At 42.6% G+C, this 27,441-nt stretch overlaps 1 protein-coding gene and 1 long non-coding RNA gene across 5 annotated transcripts in view; both read left to right on the top strand.

The window, feature by feature from the left end:
- The first annotated feature begins 1,899 nt into the window (after positions 1 to 1,899).
- On the top strand, positions 1,900 to 10,066 carry LOC122163433. 2 transcript variants are annotated; one of them, XR_006169916.1, is made up of 3 exons: positions 1,900 to 5,131; positions 5,667 to 5,839; positions 8,270 to 10,066. It is a non-coding gene; the product is annotated as an uncharacterized LOC122163433 (long non-coding RNA). The 2 variants fall into 2 exon arrangements; XR_006169915.1 differs by having other exon boundaries at positions 1,903 to 4,836.
- Positions 10,067 to 12,819: 2,753 nt separating this feature from the next.
- DENND4A (DENN domain containing 4A) overlaps positions 12,820 to 27,441 on the top strand; it is a 45,954-nt gene continuing 31,332 nt past the window's right edge. For 2 of the 3 annotated variants that reach the window (XM_042824441.1, XM_042824444.1), the window contains exons 1-4: positions 12,820 to 12,876; positions 25,125 to 25,454; positions 26,076 to 26,325; positions 27,309 to 27,378. In XM_042824441.1, coding sequence (XP_042680375.1) covers positions 25,147 to 25,454; positions 26,076 to 26,325; positions 27,309 to 27,378 — 628 coding nt within the window. In that variant the 5' untranslated portion in view covers positions 12,820 to 12,876; positions 25,125 to 25,146. Of the gene's footprint in view, positions 12,877 to 20,509; positions 20,594 to 25,124; positions 25,455 to 26,075; positions 26,326 to 27,308; positions 27,379 to 27,441 lie in introns of those variants that run through there. The other variant, XM_042824442.1, reaches the window with a different exon arrangement.

Raw genomic sequence — 27,441 nt, forward strand, 5'->3', positions numbered from 1 at the left:
GATTCCTCCATAAATATGTTCATAACTGATTTTGCCAAGAAAATGACAAAGCGTTGCACAGAATCCCAGAGATATTCCCTACAAATCCACTAGGTGTCCTACTGCTTACAAGCAATTAAGCTCAACTTCTATTTATTTATTTATCTAGCTATCTGTCTATTTATTTATTTATTTTTGTCCTGATTTTGCCAGTGAGAAATTAGTTTGAGTCTTTAGTGAAATTAGGTCTGGGTTTCCAGGTTGAAGCAATGCACACGTATGGGTCGTGTGACAGCAGGGCATCTGGCACACAGCAGTAGCACTTTTGGCAAATGCTGCCGATGTTTCCCACAGAGACCAGCTCAAGGTTATAGGCTGCAAAGAAATAGGAAAAGAATCTACCTTCCTCTCCTGGGAATGCTAACCAAGATCTATCCGAGCTTCTCATAGATCAACCTTGGGCTGCTATTTATAGGATTGCTAAAGTGAGTCCAACTCTGACCTTAAAGGTGGTGGCAAAATGTGTCCTTAATCAGAGCCGCTCTGCACAGGCTGCAATTTTGACATTCCTGGTCACCGTTCCAGTCCCTGATGAGTCCTGCTGCCTGCCAGCACTTGCGCCTGGCTGTGAAGGCCAGCACAGCACCCGCTCACGAGATGTCCTGGCGCTTCCAACACAGAGGGCATGGCAGATATATACCAAGAAAAGCAAGCTGTAAGGCAGCCAAAGGATAGTTTTCTCATCCCAAAAATACTTGGGGTGGAGCGCATTGTAAAGCTGTTTCTCTGTTGTGCAACCTGCAGCACATGCAGTGTACCAGGTTGTGCTGTTCGGGACTTCCCTCAGCCACCTTGAGATCTGGTGCTCGCACCTCGCCTCAGCACAGCAATCTCGACTTCTCTGAAGCAGTCATCTCTGTAGCTGTATAGAAAGCATCATTCATTGCACTTCTTTCAGTCCTCAGAAATGGGTATTTGCAATGTATCAGTGAGGGATGACTACAAGCTGATTTTCTCAGACTTGTCACTGAAGCACAGATCACACACTGGCTTGTAAACCCCATAGGCTTGCTGTCTGCCAACCACTGCTTGCCATATTTGCAAATTCCCCTCTAATTCACTCTAGGTTCAGAGTGGTGCCACATCTTCAATTTACTTCAAATCTACATGAGGTATGTGAAGAGAAAATCAGGTTTGTTTTCCATTCAAAAAATGCCAGAGACAAAGACGTTCTCAAACAATGAGTTTAATCTTCTTTACAGAAATACTGCCCACAGCGATTGGCTTTGCAAATAGGCACCAGACAAGTGTCAGCAGCAGCTTAATCACAGGCTGCAAGGGGAAATCAGAGGGGAGGAACAGCCTCGTGTCCTTGGCCCATCAGGATTCCTTGCCATCAGGCATTGCACATCACGGGAAGTGCTGAGCATCTGTCCTATGCCATGTGCTGCATGACCACCTCTATTTCTTGCTATTTGTTTTGAAGGTCTGACAGTCATTTTCCTGACAACCTGCAAGAAGAAGAGATACTCCAATCTTCTGACTGCCTGTATATATAGCTACCTGCTGCAATGCCATCCATAGGCAGCCTGCACCATATGCTGACTGTGAAAGAGAGTAACCTGGCCCAGTGCGTGTGTTTGCTGTTATACATAACAAATACCTCAAGCCTTGCCATGATTCAGTGCATTATGCATGGAAGCCATCTGGTCCCGTAGCTTAAGAAGCAAACTGAAAATTTGATAAAAGCACAAATAGACAAAATAAGAGAGACTGAAAAGATGTGTTGATATTCCAAGCAGGAGTCTCCTTCCGCAGGGGCTGATCTCATCACCCACTGCCTCTTTCCTGCTCTGTTCTTTGGAGAGCTGCTGTCAGACAGTTGCACTCTCAGCTCTGTGAGTACATGCACCTTTGGGATCCTGGCAATGTGTTTCATGTGCTTCTGCAAACCTTCTGGGACAAAATTTTTCTCACTAGCCAGCTGTGCAGAAAGCAGACTGTGCAAAATGATTGTTTGGAGCACAGCAAGTTTTATGGAACTGGTTTAAAATGCGCTATCAATTATGATTATTCATTAATATGACTATTCTCATCACTGTGCAAAATTATGCCTTATGGCTTTGACAGAAGTCCTTCACAGCTGGCCTAGATGTTCTCAGCTGTGGGGTTCAACAGGGAACCCAGAGCAGTGGAGGGGTAGTTTGGGACGACTTGGATTTGGGCAAGAGTTTGTGCACAACTTGGTCAGGAGACAGGGTTACTAAAACTGCCTTAATTGGATTTTGGAGCCAGACCAATTTTCTCCCCCTTGTGACTCTGCTTTCTGATGTTTGGAGGGCACAGGGAAGGCAGGCAGACAGAAGATGCCTATTTTAGAAAGCCTCTGTGGGGAACACACACGCTTCAGAGAGGTACACATTTGTTTCCTCTGACACTGAATTAATGGGAATTGATGTATTGATTCTGCAATTCTTCTAAAGATTACTCCACAGTTTGGCATGTTTCCAAGCTGGTTAGCTGCAATGTGCACACAGCTCAAGACAGATAGGTAATTATTCTGATAGGAATACAGTTGAAAAACTTGTGCTCTGTGATATAGAAAACTATAGCATTATGATCAGGCAAATAGAATAGCCATTCCTTTTTTATATTCCATGTCCAGCTACGTTTTTTGTTGCTGTTTTAATACAACCAACCAACCCCTCCAAAATCACAGTTATGAAGATATTTGCCACTAGTACCAATTAATTGTGTAGTTTTCATTTTGTTTTTTTCCTATTAATTCGAGGGTACACTTTTCAGAAGAAGTGCAATCTGCTGTTCTGTGTGCGTGGAGTGGATAGGATTATGGTAGGGCTGTAATAAAACAAGCTACCACTATTACTGTTAAGCAGTAATAACCCAGTCATTTACCAGCCTCAAGGGTTTAAATTGACTCTCTTTGTGGATTTTTCCATGTTTAACTGTTTAAATACACTACGTGATATGCTCTACTTGCAGACTGTTTGAATATCTCTGCTAAGTGAGCTCCTGGTCCCAGATATGAGGCAGCATCTTGTGCTGGGGATGAAGTAACTGCCTTGCATTCTGGTGCTTTGATCAGTGTCACAGCTTTTATGATCTCACTAGGAAAGTTACTTGATGTTTCTTTATTGTGAGTGTCAGCATGGTTCCTGAAAATGGTTGAAGCCATCCCAGTACATCATTTATTTTCTGGCAAAGCAGCATCCATCTGCAGTTTAAGAATAGAGCATGTTAAAACTGCATATAAATCCAAAGCACAGAACGTAGAGTTTCTGGGCAAAATTTTCCTCCTGGTCGCACTTACGGAACTCTGGAGTCGTGTCTTCATCTTTCTGGTTGTTACTCATTACCCATTCTCATTTCCTCGTGTCAGACCCAAAGCTTCTGCCATATACGGATGAAAGCGATTTCATCACAACTGTTGTAATTTCCTAGGGAAGCGTACAATTTCTGAGGAAGTACCAAAGATGATCTGCAGTACATGGGCGTAGGTGCTCTAAGAGATGTGATGCTGTCAGTCGTTCTGTTTGTAGTTTTCCACGCAAACAAAACTATGATGTAGGTGGAACTGCTGAACTATCTGGAGCACAAGTGGGGAATCTGCAGTGTATGGCTGAGCCCATTTTTAGAAAATACTGTTCAGCAGCTCTTTCTTTAAACAAAGGAATAGCTGGCTGTCAGTTGTTTGATATTTATTTTTGTGTAACTCTGTTCCTGGTCTGCTCGTGCTATAGAAATGCTGTTCTTCCACAAGAAGACAGATTGCCTGGGCTGGGAACTCCACTTCTGATTCAGGGAAGCACATGGTTTTCTTACAGTGCTGCTGATGATTATAATTACTATTTAGTATATGGTGCAATTGTTTTTGGTGTTTAAAACAGAGCAAAACAAAGCAGTTTTGCAAAGGAAAGCACAGCATTAGGAAAAAAAAAAATGGCAAATTAGGAAGTGGTTGACTGTAGGGAGGAAACTTCATCTGCAGTTTTGCTATCCAGTGCTCCCTGTGATCACAACGTGCAAAGAGAAACATCCCTTAAGTATCCCAGTAGCCCTTTGGAAAATAATGTCCTTCCCGTTCTGTAGGTATTGCAATTTATATCTTCTGTTCAGCAGCTGCTGGTGTCAAAGGCCAAGGGAGAAGGACATGGAATGCAGAGCCTGAAGTTTTTCAGCAGTAGCTAAAGGCAAAACCATCGAAAGCTGTAGCAGATGTTCCCTTATTTCCTGTCTGCTTATCAGCCCTGCAAAGACACTTCTTCTTTGTGCTTGTTGTGCCGAGTGTAACTATGGAGAGCTAATACAAGCTGCGCAAGAGCGATAACGTGAATGGTTCTTTACGTATCTGGTTATGAATGATCAAGCAAAAAATTATGGTTTCTAAGAACTCCCTCAAAGTTTTCTGCACACACAGTCATCGTAGCCCTCTCAAAAGAAAGCGGCAGTGCACAAAATAATTAAAGAAATAGTACATTATTGCTGCTCCATAAGGAATTATTAAATATGATTACTGAATTGTTGCTCCTCATTCAGCCCTGCCCTTCCAGCTGGGAGGGTTACACCAGCTGAACTGTAGTTGTGTGCCATGCTTGATGGTGTTTGTAGTCTTTACTTTAAAACAAAAGTAAATTAGTATCATAGAATCAAGGAATCCTTAGAGTTGGAAGGGACCTTCTGACTGGACCGTCTAGGATCTGCTGGGATACATTTCTGTGGTGCCTTGTATGACAGCTGAGTGAAGACATTAGTTTGGCCTCAGCACGTTCGTGTTTTGCTGGTTATTCCCAGTACACAAGAAAGAAGAGCAGCATATCCTGTCAGTATCACTTGGAGGTGAGCACAGTTCTTCGGGTGAGTTCTGGGATTGGATGCAGTAAACATTCTCAAAAAGCTAGATATTGCTTCTGTGACTGGGTAAGGGAATTTTCAGGTGAAGCATTCAAAATAAGGAGCAATGTTTAGAATTAGACTGTAAAGGATGACATAGTGGAAAAGTGGATAGATGAGATGGCTTAACAGGGCTTCATTGTGGTCAAATTAATTCGGTTTAAATAATTAATTCTCTTTTAAATTGACTCTAGCCTGCACGCTTGACATTTTGGAAGAGCTGCCATTCCCTGTCCTTCTGGTAAACGCTTTTGCATCTGTTTTCCATTGTCTCCTTCTTGAAATAATCCTTGTCACTAACAGGAACCATCAGCAGCATGGAACAAATTGACTTGCCAAGGACATTTCCTCCAACCCATTATTTATACTAGAAGTATTCTTTTTTATATTACAAAACAGACAATGATTTAAAGAATTTGCCATGTATCAAGATAGTTTAATGCTGCCACTGTGAGTCAAACTCAAACGTGGTTGAGTGAATTATTTACATTGCATCAACATTTGGCCATACTTTTTGGAGGGGGTGATTAAGCAGTCACTAATGAATCCTCAATTCCCTCTGCTGGCGCTGTCATGCAGAGCTCCACGCAGAGCTCCCAGCAGTATGAAGGATATGGATCAGATGTGTCACTCGCACTCCTCGGCTGTTAGCAGATCGATTTGGAGATGTAAGCAGATGAGTTGGAGTAGTGTGGATTAAGCAAGGAAGTTCTGTTTGTTTGGGTTTTTTTTGTCAAGGTACTTTAATTTGTGGTCTCTCTCATCTCTTTTGTTAGCTCCAGGCTGCTCGTGCTGAAGGTGGCAGAGCTATTATGGCAGATGGATTCAAACAGGAGGACTCAAGAGTTCTGCATGCATGAGGGGTCTGCTGAGGGTAAACTGGGTGTGCTGGACCAAACCCTGGGTGAGCTCAGAAAAGGGCAGAAGCACGATGTGACCTATATTCTCGGTGAGTCATCACTAAGATTCATTGTTTTTCTCTGTTTACCTCTGTTTCTGAGCAGTTGCTCACATTTTGAGCAAGTACACGCTTACCTAGTTGAATGGGTAGATGAGTATAATTAGAGCCCAACAGAACAGGGTCAGTAGTTGTACTAATATATGGGAACATTCCAAAGCAGTTACAGAAGAAAAGAATTTCAGATAATTAGGAGAGGTGTTGGACAGTGATACAGATTTTAAAAGTACCCAAGGTGAAATAACAGACACTAAAAATATCTGTACTGAGATGAAACCCTCATGAGTCAGTACTTGAGCCAACTTCTACTCTGGGAATTTGTCATACAGTCATCCAGATAGAGTAGATTATGGCGTAACTCCTTCGGCTGGTGGGCTTGCACTTAGCCTTCAAGGCATCTTCTGCTGAAAAAGAGACAGGTCTGAATGAATAGTGCAGTTGCAATATTATTTGGTATGTTCTGAACTAGCTGTAGCTTTTGAAAAATTGGTTTTATTTCTACCTAGAAAAAAGTCTAATAATGAAAGCTCTCTGTCTTGTATGACAAATTCACTGACAGCGCGGCCTCAGATGCATTCTTTCAGTCAATCAGGACACATTTTTTAAATACCCATGACTCTCTAGCTAATAATTCAGCAATGATGGCTCTAGCTTGCAAATGAAATGCTGAAGTGCTACTTTTTCCTTCATTCTGCATAAGGTGTTTTCTGAGTAGGTGCACCATTTTGAAAGTATTGAAAGCACTGAAAGAATTTTAAGTGCTTTGATAGAAAGAAGCATTTTGAAGGGCTGTAGAGTTTCAGAAAAGCAGTAGAGCTGTGCTACAAGAACATCAGCCTTAATTTGGGCCAGATTTTCAGTTGCAGATGTATCTGATGCATTTTCCTGGAAACTCTGCATGGCAGTTAGTGAAAGAGTGACCTGATGTTTGCTCAGTGCACAAACGAACTGCTCTGTTTGCTGATGTTGTTTGAATGAAGCACTGCTCTTATTTCCAAAGTGGAGTACTGTTGAAGCTTGGTCAGGAGCAAAGCTTTTCTCATGGAACAGTGTCAGATAGAGGATGTAAAATCTCTCCTGAGTGCATCTTGACAGATGTCAATCTGACTTGTCAGCTTTCTGAATTTTAATGATCTGGATTAATTTCCAGATAATAGGTATTTATGTAATTGAGATGCCTTATAAATGAATATGGAAATGATTCCATAACATTAATTACAGGTCTTATGGCTTAAATACTTAACAAATTAAAGGCAAATGGTGATGTGGATTGTTTCTGAGTTTATTAACTTTGTAATTTTGGTGGTTTGATTTATTTTAACGTGACTTCCATATGTCAGACAGTGTTTCCTCAACCAAAGGAAACTACGTGCTTCAATGTATCAAAGGATATGAAAGAGTAATAAAATTCAACATGCATCATGCACAGGAAGTAGCAAATGGAATCTGAGATTTCAGAACATTTGTCTGTGAAGCAAATAAATCAGTAGTTCTTGCAGAATCTCATCTTACATGTTGTTAGTCCGTTACTCAAAGATGAAATGGTTTTAAGTTAATTATAATACTTTGCACTTCTGTAGCTGTTTCTCTCAAGAATCTCCACAAATATTAATTAAGGCTAATTGTACCCCTGAGAAGTGGCTAACTGGCAGATATACTTCACTTAAACCATCGTGCTATGACTGATCCTTAGAACAGAATACTAAAAATTTAAACAGCTGGACTACATGAGGGCCTGAAGTAGGCAGCGGGGCCTCTTTGGGTGCATGGAATGCAATTGCTTGGTCTAGACTTGAAAGTAAACCTAAACGCAAAAAAAAATAAGGAGCTGAGATGGGGAGTAATCAAAAGTGGTTTTAAATCCAGTGTAAGAGGAGGTACCCACAGCACCACAGCATCGTGTGGAATGACTCTGGGAGATGAATCGGACTGATTCAGGGAAAAGACTATTTGTAGAAATTGCCTCCAGCTGGGCCAAGGAGCACGAGTCCAAGGGAAACCTCCAAGGCTGATGCATGAGCAGCAGTGATAAATGTCAGGTCTTTACTCTCACTCCTGAGGTACAGGAGCTGCTGAAAATAGCAACAAAAGAGCAATATTAGTGTGTTTGTTTACAGCCTGAGACTGTTATTTTTGCTGGCAAATCTGCACGCATAATTTCCTTCCTGCTATTACTCCACAGAGAGAAGCTTTTGTTACCGTGCTTTAATGATGAGAGCGATACTTAGTGCTGCACTGGACAACAGGTTGTTGTTGTAGGGATGTGCATTAGGACTCGGACCATCCTCAAGCAACATTTCTGCTGTTCTATTCTTTAAAAATCTGCTGCAAATATTTGTTTAAGAGCTTCTGTTGTCTACAGGAAGAGCCACTCCAAAAATACACTCCAGCTGTACATATTTATTTGCCTACTAATTACAGGAGAGGAGGTGTGGCATCACTTGCTTGATACCCAACACGCAGCAACACAGCAAAGCTTGATGTTAACTGCTTTATGATGCACAGTCCTACATCTTCAGATGCACGCTTTGAAATTCTGAGGAAGAAAAGCACCACTGAAAACTGAAAAGATGATGAGTTTGCATCTTTTTTTTTTTTTTTTAATATATGGAAAGTATTTAGAAACATTTGGGTCTCCTCTTTGGGAAAGTTTTCTTTCCTTTTTGCTTCCCAGCATTTCTGAGCTTTCGGGAATGCAAATTTTCACATAAATAGTGGGCAATAAACCCTTGCTGAGAAAATCTACCTGCTGGAGAAAAAATCTGCTCGTTTTATCCAAGTGGAATGCCTACACACTGCAGTTAGAGTTTATCCTTGCTCATATATGACAGAATTCTCTGTTTGCATTTTGTGAATTGCAGTTCATGACACACATGATTCTGATTCCTAAGGAACCCCCCTGCAGTGCTTCTGCTGAGCTCAGTGACCGCTGGATCAGGCCCTGTGTTTGCTTCATTTCCCCATATTTCTATCTGCTTCACTAAGTACTTTATCTAGAGAAGGGTCTGAGTCTTCTTTTTTGCATACATGCATGATATTTTATTGCCTCTTCTATAATTTACAACCATTAGTTTCCCTGGAGTGCAAAAGCTTTTCGGAAGGACTATACTTGAAGCAGTAAAAGGAAGGATAACTGCACCATTGTAGTGCTGCATCATAACATTTAAATACATTATTATTTCATAATCTGTCCTAGAGCTTAATCATTGCAGGCAGGGACAGTCTCTCTATGTCAGAAGGGATAGAATCCAGATTTTCAAATAAGCATACATTAAAAAAAAATAATAATAAATAAATAAATAATGCTGCTTCCAGTGTGATTCCAGCTTGCCAAAGACTCCATTTCATTGCATAAGCCTCTGGATGTAGATCTATTACTGTATCATAAAGTGGGTTACTGGACAGGGTAAGACAATCCATCCTCTGAAATGCAGACTGTTGCTTTGCCAGTTACATGGTTTATACTTACCCACTATCATTACATTTATAGTTATTTTTGCCAATGCTACAGATGTGCCATGTCTTTTTGGAAGACATTCTCTTGGCTTCTTTTGGAGTCTCATTCTTCCTCCATGAAGATGTGAGTGAGCAGAGCACACAGCACAGCCAAATGAATTCAAAATGAATAAAATTGGTAAGAAAATGGGCAAATTAAGTCCTGGATTGCTTACTTAAGTAACTGAAGTAGTTTTGCCTATGGAAGCCAGTTTCTGCCAGGAAATAGTGGAATAATAATAGCTTTTAATTTTTTTTTTTTTTTCTGAGCACTCTTGAAGCCTCATGAATTATAAGCAGTCAGATCTCACAGTCCCAAGACAAAGTCTGTTAAAACCATGTCCTAGGACAGAGAAATTCTCAATTCCATTCCTGGCACTGTCTCTGACCATCTGTCGCTTGTCCTCTGCCTTGCTTCAGTTTACCCATGTGTAAAAAGCACTTAAAATAAACAAAACCAGGCTTTGAAAATAACTTCATTACTACAAGCTAGAAATTCAGAGGTTGCAACATGGGAAAAAATGGTTCTGTGGTTGCCAGTCCACAGAAGCCCTGCAAGTCCCCCTGGGGAAGCTAAATCCGACTGACAGCTCTCCACCCCATACTTGAGAGGACACCACGTTGAGCATCACAGTGCTGCCCACCTGCAATACATATGGTGGTTGTCTCATTCAATTGTCTTCCAATGCATGCTAAGAATCTGATCCAACACTGACTGCAATAAAGAGGAACGCTTCTATTGACTTAATGATCTCTGGGTCAGTCTCCATGTGTGTGCAGAGATCTCTGCCTTGAGATCCCCAGTGTTCCCATGAACAATATTTTAGAGAAAGGCTTTGTTTGACTAACATATAGACCCATTTCTGTGCAGCGAGCCTGCAGGAACTGCGCATGCAATGAATGTCTGCCTGTACAGTAACACTATTCACTGATGTTGCTCTTTATTCAGAAGCAAATACAGCACTACAGTCATTATTGCCCACAGACCCTTTCACACGTGCCATTACTTGAGTCTTGATGTGGACAACTGATGACAAGCTATGGAGGAAAGCTTTGCAGTTAGATATAAGATAGGAGACATGGCTTGACAGAGGTAGTGACAAGCCAGTAATGAAATGGAGCACTACAATTACATGTGCTGGTGGGGACCTGGGGATGAAAGTGTGCCACAGCCAACAGAGAGAGAGAGCAGGTAGAAAGCAAAAGAGGGTTGGTGGAACCAGGGGAGAAGGAGATGGAAGAACAAGAAGGACAGGACGGAGATAAGCAGTGTGGGTAGCTGTGATGGTGGGACTGGGAGAAACTATTTTGTTTGGTGTTTGTATCAGGAGTTGCAAGGTAAGGTCTGCATCCCTGGCTCCAATTTGCTGACGCTGACACAAAATATAATTAAATATAGATACGTCCCTAGAGTACAGAATTGGTGGAAGGAAATAAACAGGTTGGGCCATAAATTAACTGGAAATCAAAGATATATACATAAAAGTTACCTATTATGTGATCTGAAAAGTATAAAAACTGACACGGTAAGTTTAAGAATGGTATTTCTGTAAAATTAAAGTTTCCATTAGCAGCTGACAAGAGTATTCTCATGGAACCTAAACTCCAAAACTATTTGAACTATTCACGGTCAGTGCAGTGACTTTGTGTCAGTTTACAGGCAGCTGAAACAATACTTAAGAGCTGAAAAAATGCTCTGGTGGGTCTGTTCCTACCATAGAATGGAAGATAAAATCCATCCTTGAATCTAAACACCAGAGATCTAAACATTACACCTGTTTGAAAAATGAACAAGGGAAAAGAGCACAAAATATGCTAAATATCAAAGTTACTGACACAAGCTAAAAGATGGACTTTATTATTGCTAATTATTTGAAAGCACTTCCAGGATTAGAATCCATCCAAAATGATCATAGGATGTAGAAATTTTTCTAACAGATGGCTGCAGAATTCAAGGATTCTTGTCAAGCCCAGCTTGCTGCAAATACCCAGGTACTACATTCTTATTTTCTTTATTTACTCCACCGAATATCGTTGAGAAATAAAATGTCCATGAGTGTGGCAATAAATGCATTTCATGCAGCAGTACAAGAAACGGGCAATGTTCTCGCAGTCCCAGCCTGGGAGAGAGGTTGCCACAATCCTCAGGCAGTGCGCTGTTGATCAAACAAGAATCAGACTCAGCACACAAAAATCAAACCTGGCAGCACAAAAGCTGTGTCTGCGTGTGCAGGCTCGCACACGGGTGCCTCTGCCTGGGTCGTGTCAGCCACTCCATTTCCTACACGGCGCGTAGGAGGAGCAGCATTGCTGCTATAAAAGGTCATATTAATTAAAAAGTAGGGGGAAAAATTAACGTTTTGCACTTAATTTTCGTGTTCTCCTTTCCAGCCAGATTTGCAAGAGGGATGAGTTAGATCTGTACAGTAAGTTTGAACACACTTCAGCACTTGCAGCCCGAATTCAGAACCGTATCTGACTTTGTAACAAGCCACATCAAAACCCTCTGAGCCAAATATCCCTAACTGAGGGAAGCTTGAACTCCAAGCCAAAATTGCACGGTTGGAGCCTATCCCTAAACATCACTGCAAAAATAGCACATCGGTGCAACATTTGGAAACAAGAGCACAGCCCGTCTCGGATGCCAGGAAAGCAGCACCCCCGTGTTCCAGTGCAGGCAGAGGGCTTTTTGTTGTGCTCAGCAACATCTTGACGCGCTGCACTAATCTGAGCTGCGCCTTCTTCAAAGGTTATTTTTGTCTCAGGTTCTTTCATAGTCTTTGATGCAACAACGTGGTGTGGGTTACATCAGGCCTGCGGGGAATCCACAGAACCCGTCCTGTTTTTTCCAGGTACCCCCGCCCGGCCGGCGGGCACCACAGGTGAGCGAGGCTGGGATCTTTGGGCCACAGATGGGTTTCTGGTTAATTTAAAGGCGCCGGAGAGGGAGAAGCTGTGGGACCGAGTGGGGAGGAGAGCTCTGCGCAAACGGTGCGTCGTATTTCGGGCTGTGCTGGAGGGGTTCCGCCCATCCGCGGTTCCTGTGGACCCCCACAACTCAGGGAAGGAGCGGGGGTTGAAATTAGGGAAGCGCGGACAGCCGAGCCGAGGCGCCCGGCTGCGGGCCCGCTCCGTCACACGGAGCCGCCCTCCTCCGCGGCAGTCCCGAGGCGAGCCGAATCTCCCGGCTCGGCCCCGGCGCCGTGCCCGCCCGAGGGGCAGCGGGCGGTGCCGAGTGGGGGGAACCGACCTCCTCCCGCGATCACGAGCAGGCGCCCGCCTCCCCCCGCCCCCGTGACAGCCAAGATGGCGGCGCCAGGAGGCGGCGCGGAGGGGAGGGGGGATCCCGCCTGAGCCGCCCACACGGCGGGAGGCGGCGGAGGCGAGCCGGGCTCCGCTAGGATGAGATAAGGGCGCGGGGACCGAGCGCTTTTCCCCTTCCCCACGCCCCTTCGCCGCCCGCTGCTTGGCGCTGGGGGCCGGGAAGCGCCGGCGGCCGTTCCCCTGCCCCCAGGAGCGCGGCCCCGTGTGAGGTGAGGGCCGGGGGGAGCGCCGAGCTGTGGGCGCGGGGGGTGCGGGGACGGGGGGGGATTCTCCGAGCAGATGTTTGGGGCCGGGGCGGCGGGGAAGGAGTTCCGCAGGGTTCGGCGGGATGAGGGGCCCCGCGTGGGCCGCGCCGAGCAGCGCGAGCTCGGGGCCGCCCCTCGCGCGGGGCTGCGGCGGGAGGCGGGGGGCGGGGGGGCTGAGGGGCGGGCTGCTCTTCGCGCCCCCTCTCCTTCCGCGCCTCCGTAACTTTCCGTCGGGCTGCGGCGAGAGGGAGGAAAACTTTCTCTTCTCCCTCCCGACCCCCAAGGCGATCTGGGGCCCAGCGGAGCCCCCGGCCCGGCCTGCGGGCCTCGGGCCGCGCCGCTCGGCCGCGGTGAGGCGGGATCCCCTCGCGCTGCCACGTTACGGCCGGGAGCTGCCTTGTCCTGAGGCGCGCGGCTCCAGGTAGGGCTCCCGCGTGGCTCGGGCAGGTGCCGCTCGGTCGTGTTTTTGTTGTAAGTTTATCCTCGGCTTGCAGACCGCGGCTGACTTCCAGCTGGATTAACGTGGCACGCTGGACATCAGCCCTGACATTTCAGTTCTGTCCCGTCATGATGTCTGCACGCAGCGGGGTTGTTGGCCGAGGAGCGGGAGTATTTAATAACTCCTCGGCAGCGGTTGTTATTCCGGAGTCGTTTCAAACGGGATTTTAACGTGGGCTGCCCTGAGAATGGGGATTTCTAGCAATGAGGTCCCGGCACCCCGTTCTGAGGTTGGGGTTTTCTGAATTAACTGAGCATCCTGGACGGCTTTTCACTCCATTGTGCAATTTTTCTCCGAAGCTGTTGCTCAACTGGAGGTTTCTGTAAAGAACGTAACACTTCGGTACGTAATCTTTTTCACTTTCTGAGTGATTAAACACAAGTATTTGATGTTGATCCGTGATGATTTAGGAAAAGGAATTGTAGCTGAGGAGTGAATGGGTTATTTCTGTTTTGTGGGTCATGCAGACCATCTCACTTTATGAGAGTCTCCCGTTTCTCTTTTCTTTTTAAAAATTCATATATTTAGTGAAACTCGATCCTGTCTGATGGAGCTGGGGGTCTGTGGGCACATGTGAAGGGAATGGCAGAGTGGGACTGCATTGCTGGGGAATGGGGAAGTGCTTCTGGGGTCGTTGTGAGCTGGCATTGAAATGGTTTAATTATCAGGAACATGGCATTTGTTTTTGTGGTTAACTTTTGGGGAAGGAGAAGACTGTATGGAGCCTTATAGATGAAATAGGAAAGAAAACCCAGGTTCTCTACAGCCTTAAGAGCTTGCATAATGTGTGTATTTTATTCTAAAAACATTAAGGTCCAGCTGGATGAAGGAACTTTGCTGAAGTTTATAAACAGTTCCTGCTGCTTTTGAACATGCTTTACCCAATGGGCTCTTCTAAATTGTGCACTTACCAAAAACTAGCGCAGAAAAGATAAGATCTCATTCTCTGAATGCTGTGCCAAAAGGCACTATGGCTGTTTTTTGTGTTTATTTTAATACAAGCTTACTTAGAAATATTTTTTCCCATATGAAGAGCATTCATATGCTCAAGTCTTGGTACTTCTTGTAGCAGCGTGGTTGCAGGCCCACATTTCTTGTGAACAGCTTGCTCTCTATGCTCTATCGTGCCCATATGGAGCTTAATGGAATCTCTATATGTGTTAATGGCAATACCAACTATTTTGTATTTACATAGCCAGAGTTAATTATTATTTAGCAAAAGCATAAATATTGACAGAGCCTGGCTTATTCTGTAGGACTCATGTGAGTGCAGCTGATCGCTGCGTAAGCATTCGAAACAATGTAAATACATGGATCACTTTTAAAAGAGAAAGTAGCAAGAAAGAGAGCCAAGTTGGTGCCTGGTTTAACTGAGGAGAATGGAGTTGAATGAGAAACGTGTTTAACATCACCTCCTGTATGGCCTTGAGGAAGGAATTGGGAATGCTGCTGCTCAGAACTGAGTCTGATGTTTAATCTACAGGATATTGCATTGAAAGATTAATCTCTAGGTAAATTGCTGCTGGAGTGTGTGAAAGCTGGAGAGAAGAGTCTCATGACTCTTAGCTAGAGGAAGACAGTCTAGATTGAGCTGAATAGCGATACTGGGGTTTGTTAATCTTGAGGTTTTAAAATTGGAGAAAGAAATTTGCTGTGTCACTTAAATATTCAGCATCCCTTTTCAATTTCCACTGTACTTCTTAGCAACTGAATTGGAGTTAACTTTGCAAGTCAGTAGAAAGAAATGCTTCCTACAAGAGTGAGTGGAGGAACATTTGCAGTTATGGTCAAAGGGACGTCAGCAAGTTGTGAAAAGTGAAGAGTACAGGAGTGTCTTAGTCAGAATCTTCCTGAATCTTAAGTAGCTGTTGAAATGAAGGCTTGCAGGAAGTCTTCTGATTCATTGTCCTTTCCTCAGAATTGGCTTCAGTTTTTAAATCTGTTGTTGGTGTGACCTAACAGTTGGAGGCAGAAGTGTTGCACAACTTGTATTGGATTTAAAAGGAAAAGCTTGATGTAACCTTGTTCAAACATAATGTTTTAGGCACTGGTGGTTTCCAAGTATCTTGCTGTCTGACAGAGTTCCAGTAGCTCAGGTCTCAGTGCATCTCCAGCTGTGAGTTGTGGCAGTGTTTGTTCTGAAGTTTCCTGGAAAGAACACTATCTCTTCATAAATGGGGAGGAAAAAAAAAAGAAATAAAAGCAGTTTTGGTGTCTGTGTTGTTTTTTTTGTGGTTTTTTTTTTTTTTTTTTTTTTAGTACCTTAAATTGCATCATGCTTTATGTTTAAGATTTTGCACCTTTGAAGAAACGGAGATTGTGCTTGCTGAAAAAGTAAGGGGCGTGGTGTGTGGTTTAGAGGGCTGAGTTGCATTTGTTCCATGCTTCTGCTGCAGTCTCACAGGATGGTCATGGGAAGGAGCACAGAAAAGCCCCTCCATCTATTCCCTTATATATCGATTCTACATACAAACATCACTCACTACTGTGAGCACAAATCATGACACAAATTTTATGGCATACTGAGTGCAGCAAATCCTCTGCAAGCTTAAGCAAGTTGTGCCTTGCTTTATTTGGAGATAGCTAACAGGTATGAGGTGAATGTGTATAAACAGAGAAAGCGTCACCACTGTTGAACTACTTAAAATCAGTATTTTCTTGAAGGGAATGGGTCTCTTTGCCATACTGTGCGATTACCTTTAGGTGCTTTCTGTTACGTTTCGGTTCAGGCTTACTCTGTGCTGGATCTGGAAATCTGGTCTATGGCTGATCTGGAAATGCTCTGCTAATGTATGTATGTGTATAAAGTTCACCACAGGCTGTACAGCCACAATTAAAATGGACAGAGAAGGCTGTGTGTTCTAGCAGTCGTTTCAGTCTGTGATGCAGAATTGGTGGTTCCCTATAGAGCTCAAATACAGAACCAGGAGGAGATTGTGGAGGTGAAGTGGAAACTCAAGTGTTGGTCCTACTCTTTCAAATGGCACATTTTTCTCTTTTCAAAGTATTATTTCAAGTCTTAGATACAGGGTTACTGCAGAGGCTGAAATGGAGTGATATGGTAGTGGACAGGAGCATGGGGAGGGGGATGAGAAAAGAAACATGATATAAGCATAGGATACAAGGAGTGAGGCAGAAGGTTAGAAGTAAGTTAGCCAATTATATTCTCCCTGTTTAATCTGTATTTGAAATTTTGCCTTTTTCTTTGGGTGAGGGGGAAAAATGTCCTTTATGGATCAAGGTATTTTATTTAACCATCTGAAATGAAAGTAGACAAGCAGCAAGTGTTTTGTATAAATTATGTCCATATACACAAATGAGAAAGTCCCCAGAGAGCTGTGTGTGTGTGTGCAGGCCTTACACAAACAAACAGACGCAGGTGGTGGGCAGGACTCTGGGTTTGGTTTTATCTCGAGCTTCAGAAGAAACTTGTGAACTTGAAGATTTATTCTTAGTTGTACAACCAAGATGAAGATTGTGGTCAGCTCCAGGAGCTCCTGTATGTCAGCACGTTTGCTTCTGTAGTATTTTGACTATAAAATTACAGAGGAAGAGCTAGGGCTTTTCAGGACCTGCGTGTGCAGAAGTAACCAGACTCTGCACAATGCTGTCAGTTTAATCCCAGTACAGCAGCACTCATCTCACAACGTGTACAGCTTTACAGTTACCTTGTATGCTGAACTCCTATTCAGGACAGTGAAGAACTCATTATGTAGAGCACCAAGGGGCAAACCCTTCTGTGAGTAATTTTCTCACACTATTTAGCACATGGGTGACTCTCTCTGACCCAATACATTTAAGCCTTTTTTTTTTTTTTTTTTTTTTTTAAAAGGTTTATGTAATAGCTCTGTCCCAAAAGATAGGTGAGGAGTTTTAAGATAAATCTGTTCTGTGTTCAGAGCTAGGTTTGGAATCCTAATGTAGCAGTTAGTTAGCATATAATGGCACTTCTACTGCTATACTGTGATTACCGGGGGGAAATGCTGCCCTGGTGTTGTGCTGCTAGCTAACCTGGCTAGGAACCTGTCACAGCAACACGTGCTGCTTGATGGATGTGCTGTAGCTGGGCTGGTAGCAGTGCATTCACATTTATTTTTCTGTGAGGTAGAGGATGACAGTTCTGCTAACCGGGTCTGGACATTTGCTGGACGCATAGGGTGTTGGTGGTACCTCACCATTAAACCTTTCCCAGTCCAGTGTGGATCATCTGCAAGTGGCAGTTGCAATCTATGTCTGTTATCCACTGTGTGTCCCCTGTTGGAGCATGGCTGGGTCCAGTATCCCTACCTGCAGGATGTGTTTGCTGGTGACAGACACGCATGGGGAAAAACAAATGCTTTGTGCCTTCTCCCATTACCCCGTGCATTGAAGGTTTTAATTTGGGTGGAGAGAGATTTCATAGCTAAGCTGAAATTGGCATAGACATCCAAATGAGGCTGGGTGGAAGCAGAAATCTTTGACAATACTGGTTGATGCGCTTTGACATTTTGACATGTTGGAAGATCCACTGCTTTTCCGTGCCTTTATGGACTGTGCCAAGGAAAGGAGAACACTGTGTTTGGAGACCTCCCCTCCTTAGAAGTTGTTGTATAATAAGTAGCTGTACAAAAAGCAGACTGGTTGCCCTCCTGAACTGTTTTGATTGAAGTGATATTTGTGTATTACGGTGCTTATTTATATACTTCTTCATTTATGTATATTGTTGTCTGCATCTGTCCTTTCAAACGCATTTGTACTGCAGAAATTGTTTCCATTCTTTGTTTGTGCTTTTTGGCGGTGAATACTATAATTTAGAAAGAGAAATGGAAGTTCTAAAACCAGCCCTGTTAAGACCTATCTCTCTCATGAATCTTGTGGAATGCCTGAACATCACATTACTGGTATTTTTTGTAGCCGTGGTTGGATGCCATGGTACAGCTGTAATGAACACCTAAGCAGGCTGTGGTTTGTTGGGCCCTCTTAGTTATCCCTCTGATTTAGCTGAGAATAAAAACAGCAGTGAAGAACAAACAAGTGAAAGACTTGGTGAGCAGCAGTGGAGAGTGTAGAAGGTACAGAAAAGGCCTTGACATGAAGTCTGTTCCTTCTTGCCTTCTCTTTGCCTGTTGCTGTGCTTCCTCCTAAGCTTTGGTACTCTACATGGCTGGTTCTTGCTGGTGGACTGCAGCAATCCCACTGAATCTAGATTAGCCTCTCAGTTTCACGCTGGTTTCTCTTTTTCCATAAGCACTGCTGAACACATCTGTCTCAGTTTCTGGCCTGCATTGCAATGTCCTGCTCCCAAAAGCATGTCTGGTGCTCTGTCCCTGCACTCTTATCCATGCTTTTCTGTCTCCAGGCACCTCTTAGAGAGGTGTTGTTGCCAAATTTTCAGCAGCTCTCTTGATTATCTCTAGTGTTGTTTGGATCAGAGTATGCTGATTTGGTATGGATGATTGGGAAAGCACCTGCAAGAAGATTTATAGTGATTCTGCTCAAGTGATGTAAAGGCAGAACAGCAGAACAACTTTATGGATTATTTATTTTTTTTCCCCATATGCCAATATTTCTCTTAAGTCCTGTATATCTGTGGCAGCTGGGGGCTCGTGTTAATTACCTTGGTGTTTACTGCTGTTGAGTGTAGATATATGCCAGAATGTGTTACAAAGTAGGACAAGTGATTGCATCAACCGTATTTGTTGGCTGTTTTATCTGTTGCTGTTATTCATTTAACTGTGGTAGGAAGAAATGGGGTGAGGGGGGTGAGGGGGAGAGATTTGTTTCCAAATCTCCTCTTTGGTTTTCCGGATAGCTGACAAGGAAAGTGTCCACAGGGAAATTACTCGTGTTGATGCTGCTCTTTGCTTAGGCTTTTTGCAGCTGTGCTGGAGATCTGCAGGTGATCCCTGACATTGCTTTATGTTGTGATACTCCCAGAACTTTGCTACATAAATCATAGGGATGAGGGGAGTGCAGGTGCTGCGTGGGTTAGCAAGACTTGTTGCAGAGGCTGAATTTGTGCTCCAGGCTGCCACCTCCATTCCTTGCCCTAGAATTAATGACCTGAAAGTGTCGATTGAGTCTGTGTGGTTTGAAATACATTGTGTTGAACTTTGTGCCCGCAGAAATACGATGTTGATAATTCAACATAGTGAGTTTTTTCTGCTTTTTTTTTTTAACTTCAGGAATGGAGACGACTCCCCTTCTTCCTTCTCATGGTTTGCATCAGCCCTCCTGAAATGCATTTCTTCCCAGCCTTGTTTATGTTGCACTTTGTTTTCTGAAGTCTTCTCACAGTAATCTAAGAGTGTGCTTCATGTCTTGGCAAGGAGAAATCTTCCTTTAGACAGCGTTTATTTTTGACTGCAGCCTTGCTGATGCTGATGAGTAGTTCTGGGAGGCTGAAGTCTGAGAGCCTCTCCAGGGAGGTACTCACTCTCTGTCCCACAGTAGAAAGGAGTCGCTCCAAAACACTCCACTGTAGTACAAGCTGGCAGTTTGCACGTGCCTCAGTGTGAAACACAAGCTCAAGTTATCCATGGTTGTAATTTAAAGTGGTTTGACTGGTGTTTGAAGTGTACAACACGCGAAGAAAAATTGATGCAACAGTAAATTAGTAAATTAAAGACTAACTGTAGCTGTGAGGAGGGGGAATGTACAGTAAGGTTGTTGGGTGGAGGAGTTGCACCTGTTGCTGATTGTGGAGTGAAAAGGATCTGCAAGGTATCATTAAAGTAGAGTTGGAAAGAGCTGAAGGAGCATTTCCTAGGTGGCTGTTTTCTGAGCAGGCATGGGTGGCATTTATCAGAAAGGAGCACAAGAGCTGTAATCATACAAAGCAGTTAGCTCAACCATTTGATTTTGTCCATTTCCTCAAAACATTAAATGTTGCTTATATTCTTGAAATATCATTGCAGAGTAGGACTTAATGTTTGTTTAAAACTTGGCTTCATATACATTTTTTAGTATCTGGGAAACACGTAACCTTGTCTTAACAGTTGAGTTCTGCAGCAGTTCCCAGCCTTCATTCAGTGTGGCTGGTGCAGTGGAGTGTGCAGCAAGTTTAAGTTTAAACAAATGTGCACATTGTTTAATTTTTATTTTCACTGTTTCTATAGGGAATGAAACTGTAACAAGAAGTCTGTGTTAAAGCCTGGCTAACAGCAAGATAGTAAGGTGTAGAAGAAATGCCTTGATGAAAAGGTAGGGAAGACGCTGAAAGATATTTTTAACAGGCTTCTGTTCTGGTTTGGCAGAGTTCCTGTGATATTTGAGGTGCTTCTGTTCTGTTTGCTCATAGGATTGTGTGCTTGCTACAAAGAAAATAGCGGTGATAGACGGCTTGTCTCACTTCTGCCGGGCGACTCCGGAATCGCAGGGAAGGGCTGAAGGGTTTTTCCCTGGGTGATTGCACGTTATTAGCAGGTTTTCTACTGTTGAACTCTAATGTGATTTTTGTAGTGTTGTGGCTGAGAAATGGTTCTGAGTAGCCATAGTGGGAGTGAATGATCCAGCTACATTCATTTTGCTCTTGTGTGATTAATGCCCACGTTTCTGTGGGTTGGTAGCGTACTTCAGGTTAATGCTGCAGTGCATCTATAAGTCTGTAACGTGAAGAGCCATTAGGATTTTGCTGGCAATTGGCTGTCTGTCTAATCTTTGTGTGCTTTCAAAGTAAGGAAGGTCTTGGAATGTGAGTGTTTGATGAATGCTTTAAAAGACAGATTTCGTCATTGTGTGTAAGAAAAGCTTTGAGCTGATTAAAGATGAGAGAGAGAAAAAATAAATAAATAAATAAATAGAAAGCTGTTGCATTGCCTTGCATTATTGGTTTCCTGTACTAGGAGATGCTCTTTTCTTGTTTACTAACAGAATATTTCTTTGGAGTCAGGCTAAGAAAGCAAAACACCACTTCTTTTTTAGACACCTAATATAGTTCATTAATTCCAGTTCCTCAGAGTTCTTGAAGGAAAGCACAGGAAGGAATAGGGAGGCAGGGACATTAGAAGATTACGAGGCAGTTGTTGTGTTTATGTCTGGCAGAGGTAGGCAGGTAGAGCTTCTAGTAGAGTTGCACAGTCCTTACTGCTGTCTTTTACAGAGCTGTGCTCCTCTTGCACATGCAGCACACGTCCAGGAAGCTCCTTCTGCTCCCTGGGAAAGCTGGCTCCTGGAAAGAAGGAACAGCCAGAGAACTTCTAGGTGCTGCAGCCCATTTACAACCTATCTGTGTAGAAGTCTGCAGCTAGGAGCAGGCTGTATGAATTGTTGGTATTTTTTTTCCTCCTTGTAAATAGTGTGCTGTATGCATAATAAACTTCATGTCTCGTGAACTATTGTGCCTGTTGCTGAACAGATGGAATAGACAACAGATCTGTGTTAGACACTGATTTATTATTGTATCTGAAAACGTAACCTGGTATAAAATCATGCCTCTGACCTTGTGCTTGCTTTTTGAACAAGGTTTGCAAATAGCTTATAGCAAACAGAAAAACCTTTCTGAAAATGAAGTGATTTATTATGTGTGCTTTTCCTTCAGAGTTCAGTGGTGGGATTGAAGTCCCAGTGATGTTTTATTTGCACGAAAAGGTCAGCCTCCTCTCAACTTCCTGATCATCCCTTGTGCTAGTGGGCTCTTCTGCACTTTGCAGCAGACTTGTTCTCTTTAACAACAGCATTAGACCACAAAGTAAGCTTTTCAGATGAATCTCTTCCATGCAGGTGCTAAAATGCCAGAAGTTAGGAATTCAAGCAACTGTAGTTAAGCAACAGAAATTATTAGTAAGTATTTCCTGAGTGTTTATAGGGAAATAGGGTATTATGAATTGAATTGAATACACATTGAGATGGAGTTTACTGTTTGCCTGTCAGTAAGGTAATCAGCCTAGTTTGGTGGATCAATGGCAAGATTATCTGGCTGCTTCTCCATTTCCCATCTCTTTAGGAACAGCGGGAAGTCCTTTTTTCCTCCCACTCTTAAATAGTCACAGTCTGCAAAGTTTGTCTGTTTTCTGATGTATTCTTACAGTTCAGTTTGCTATTTGCAAAGATACTTTTCTTACTCATGCTCCTGATGTTTAAGTTAGTGGTATAAATCGCATGCACTGCATTAAAGATGTTCATCACAAAATGATTCAAAGACCGTGTTGCTGGGGTTGTACCCATGGTAGGGACTTTTTCTAAGAGGCTGTTCATGACCCTTTGTTTGTGTACACCTTTTTTTAAGGCAGGCCTTTCTGCTGCCTTCCTGCTCCCCTCTGTCGCTGGCTGTCCCTGCTGAGTGCAGTGCAGAGAGGCTCTAGAGGCTGCTTCTCATTGTGTCAGCCCACCTAGGAACTGCTGCTCCCAGAAACACACTCGTGCAGTGTGACTGTGCCTGCAGGTGGCTTTTCCTTCTTTCGTGTTCTTTTTCCTGGAGGTTGACTTGCAGTATTGTAGCTGTATAGTTACAGCCTGTTTTGGAATACTTTTACAGTGAGTTTTTATTCAGATTTATCGATTCATGCGAGATTGCTTGTCACGTGATTGTCTTTGAATTAGCTCGTGCACCCTCTTTTTGTGACCTGTTAACATTGAGATTGCATAAATCTCTGCACACAGTAAACAGATATTAAAAATTCAGGGATCACAGCAGTTCCAGTAGAGTCGAAGTTGGCTTTCAACGAAGTACCACCGAGTTGTTTGATCTGTTCTGCATTTCATCCCATTTCTTGCTGTGAGGCTTTGTATCAGAAAGCAGAGATCTGAAGGGACGTTGCATCACTAGCCAGGCATTTTTCTACCATTTCTTAGGAGTTGCATTAAATTGTGGAAGACTTGCTGACTTGGGCATTACTTGCTATATAACCTTAGGAAGCAAATGTGTGTGATAGCAGGTGTTTGTATGTAGGAGATTCTAATTTTAACCAGTTATAAATGAGGAGAGCTTGTCCCAGTTTTTCTTGTGTGCTTTTGGGAATTAATGTTTGAAACCGAGGCATGTGCTATAAACTTAATGTGAAATAATTGATGATGAGGCTTAAAATTTGAGACAGGTGTTACTCCTGAGTTTTAAAATATAGACTTTGTTCACTTGTAATGCTGTCTTGGCTTTTGAATGTAAGAAATCGAGGTGGTGATGCACTGAAGATTTAAGGCTGGCTTGCAATTTTAGCGCTCATACTTTGTGATTAAAAAAAAAAAAAGCTAAAATATTTTCTTTTTAACTTAAAGCTGTCGTGAAGCATTCTGTGGGTGGGGCTGTTTTGTGAAATAGTGCTGAGAAAAGGAACGAAAGAAAAACTTGTAGCTGAATTCTGTTTTTGCACTGAGCCTGTGCTTACTGGGGTGTTCTTCCATACGCAGCCATGGAGGGGACAGTCAGACATGACTGCATGTCATGTTAATGCTGTATTGAATTCTGCTGGTGGAGTTCCCAAGTGTTAGCAAGCTCTTGAAACTGCTGTGTTGCAACAGCTTCTCTTGCAGAAAGTTATGAAGAAAGAAAAAAGTTTTTCACCCAAATAAAATATAGACAACAAAAGGACCCTTTAAATAGCTTGTCTGGTTTGCAGAGCTTTGGTCTTGATGAGAGTAAAGTTCCTGAAGCTGCCTTAGCAGGGTTCTATCACTTGTGAGTGATTTAGATAAAGATTTTTAGCCTGCTCCTCAGTGTTCTGCATCAGTGGGAAGCATTTCCTTTATTTACAAAATCATGCTAACAAATAGGACATGGATTTAAGTGATTTGCAGAGCTATTCAGGAGTGTCTGGCAGAGGTAACAAATCTCCCAATACATCATATGCTATGTTTTCTGCAAGGCATTTTTTCACCATAGGAATATTACTTTGTCCTGTGCTGAAATTAATTTACAACCGCTGTAGAAAACACTGCCAAAAAAAAAAAATAGAAAGCTATATGAGAAGAATTCATATGTAAAGAACTATTTTTATCAGTATGTTCCAGGAAGGAAGAATGTAATTTCACGTTACAATTTGGCTGGAGCAGCAGGACCGTATTCCTTGTCATTATGAAAAGCTTCATGTGGTCTGGAATATTATTGTTTCACGGTGGTCTGTGTCGCATTGAAGTTGACTGAGTTTAAATGCTTTGTGTAAATATTTGGTGCATTGCTGCCTGTGGCTGGGTTGCATGTTGAGGATCTGAGCTGCAAAATTTTATGAAATAACCTGATATTGATTGTTAACATGCAAAAATATTCCAAGATCTGCCCTTAATATTTCATATAAAATCCTGTGTCTGAAATGTTTTCAAGTATTATAATTGCATCTTTAGAATAATGAAGACAGTCTTTGCATGATATTTAATATTCAGAAAGCAAACCAATTGTAGATCTTGCCTCCAAAGGTCCATTGCCCCTGTATGCAGGTGACATGCAAAACACTTTTTGGCATGGCCGTGAGCTTTAAGCAGTGAGCTGTTGGCAAAGCTTTGCACTGCATTTTGCTGTTTGTTGGTTCAAGTGCTCTGTGGTACCAGTTAACAAAAGGAGACTGCTGCGTTCTCCATTCTGAGGTTAATGTTCAATGCTTGTATCTGAGACTCAGTTCCAAATTGTTGGAAGATGGTGATTGCAGATGGAAACTGTTACACGACGTGATGACAGATGTCTAATTCTTTTGTGTTCTCCTACTGTGTTTTAATTTGTTATTGAAAATTTTCTATTTCAAATTAAATAATTCTGATGTCTTAAAATTTCCTTTAAAAATAATGGTTTGTATTTCTTTCCCACCAGTTTCAACATCTTGTAATGGAAGATGGAAGACAAAGGGGCTCGTGTTGCCGACTACTTCGTTGTCGCAGGATTAACAGATATTTCTAAGCCACTAGAGGAAGAAATCCACTTCAATGATGCCTGCCATAAAATTGCAAAACCAAAAGAACCTATTACAGATGTAACAGTGATCATTAAATCCCTAGGAGAGGAAGTTCCTCAGGGATACAAGTGCATAGATGTGACTCCCTCGGGACTGTCTGCGGATCTCAATAATGGCAGCCTCGTAGGACCGCAGATTTACCTTTGTTACCGCCGGGGGAGGGATAAGCCCCCTCTTACTGATTTGGGGTGAGTGATGGTTCTCTTACAGCAGGCGAGTTTGGCAATTCTGTGTGACTAATGAGCAAATACAGCAGATTTATGGAAATATCACAACTTTTTTGATAGAAGGTGAAACTCTCAACTGAAAGATACTCATTGATTGAGGATGCTGTAACCTGCTTCTGTAGGAGCGATGCATGCTGAGTGGATTTTAGTGACACCCGTATTCTTTTGAAGTTTCCAAAGCAATTTATAGTTTCTAATGTGTACGTTTTTGGTGAAGCTAAGCGATTAAGCTGTTTCATAAACGCAGAAAGAGTTACATGGCATTCATAGGGCTGTGCAACAAAGCTTTTTGAAGGCCTGAAAATAATGCTTGTGCAATAAGCATTGGAACTTTAAAAAGCAGTTATACTGGTGAAGAACTAATCTACTTAATCACAGGTGTTTTTTTTTCTGTTAAAATGCAGTTTGTTATAATGTTGGCTGAGAGCTAAAATATACTTCACTAAAAATCTTTTGATCGGGTGAGATGAGCTGCTGCTCAACTTGTGCTATTCAGTTAGAATTATTATATATAGGATTTGAAACACAGAGAGGGGAAATAGTTACATGCATTCTGACTCCTGTTCATTCTGTTTTAATTAGGGTTTTATATGATGGGAAAGAAAGAGTAAAGCAAGGTTGTGAAATAATTCAAGCTACTCCCTATGGCCGGCCTGCTAATATCAGTGGCAACGCCTCGTCACAGCGGGTGTTTGTCACTTACCGAAGAGCGACTGAGAGCATGACACAAAACGCACTGGCTGTTACAGACATATGTATAATCATACCGAGTAAAGGAGAAACCCCTCCACATACGTTCTGCAAGGTTGACAAGAATCTTAATAACAGTATGGTAAGATAGAAAATTTCAGTTTTGAGCACTTGATGTTCAACAGTGTGACTTGTGTGGAGTATTTGTGATGGTTTCCAGAGTACTTGGATTTTGTAGGCACTCTCCAGAGATAAGTTACATGTTGGAAGAAATATGAGGATTATATTGCCTTGTTCCTGCTTGCAACAAAGTTGTGTTGAAGTCCTGGGGCAAACAGTCTTCTTATTAGTGCTGACATACAAATACTGACTTGGGATTAGCCCTTAAAACCTGTTGCATTGCCATATATGTAACTGGAAAGTGTGCAGCCTGATTTACTGTTGTGATGGGAATTCTGTATCTAAGAGCTGTATTTTCTTGTTTTTATGCTTTCCCTTACCTGCAGCACTACTCTGTGTCGTTCTCTTGTCATTTCCCAAGCATTTTCTAAGAAGGAAGTTTCTTATAACCAGTGTTGTGTACTGCTGACTGTAAGCTTGTTTAAAACCATTTTAATGGTTCCAAAGATGGAGTTATTGAAACACACAGATATCGCAGCCCTCTGTTTGCAGAACTTAATGTTTAAGTGTCTCCTAGTTGAATCTGCAGCCCTATTTTCAGATGATTGGTTTGATTAAAATGCAGGCAGAAATATTTATAAGCATGACAATTATACTTGCAGGACTATAGTTGTGTTAATGAACATTCTGGAGAAGAGTTGATAGCTTTCATGTTTCAGCCTATAAACTGCTTTTGCTTTAGAGCTCAAACTGAGCCCTGTTATGCACCGTTTATTTCAAAGCTAGCACAGTACTTTCAGTTAGATTTTTCTGGTAGTTGTTGGAGAGGATAATGTAACAGGCCACAGATTTCTGTATCTTAATGTTCTACATTTATGTATAGATAATGATTTCTCTTAAAACAAGGAAAAGGAATTGCCCCATTATTTTGCTGCTGCATCCTTTTCTTTGGTGTTATGATTCCATATTTTACTATCTAACCCAAGAACTGCTTTCGTTTCACAGTGGGGCTCAGCTGTGTATCTGTGTTACAAGAAGTCCGTTGCAAAAACCAACACCATATCATACAAAGCTGGTATGTACCTACTGTTCAGCATTTTCTGATCCCCAGTTCAGGATGTACAAACTTATTTGTAAT

This window comes from Centrocercus urophasianus, unplaced genomic scaffold (assembly GCF_019232065.1).
Source record: "Centrocercus urophasianus isolate 14NV4802_14NV808 unplaced genomic scaffold, USGS_Curo_1.0 seq_23, whole genome shotgun sequence".
Taxonomy (NCBI): Eukaryota; Metazoa; Chordata; class Aves; order Galliformes; family Phasianidae; genus Centrocercus; species Centrocercus urophasianus.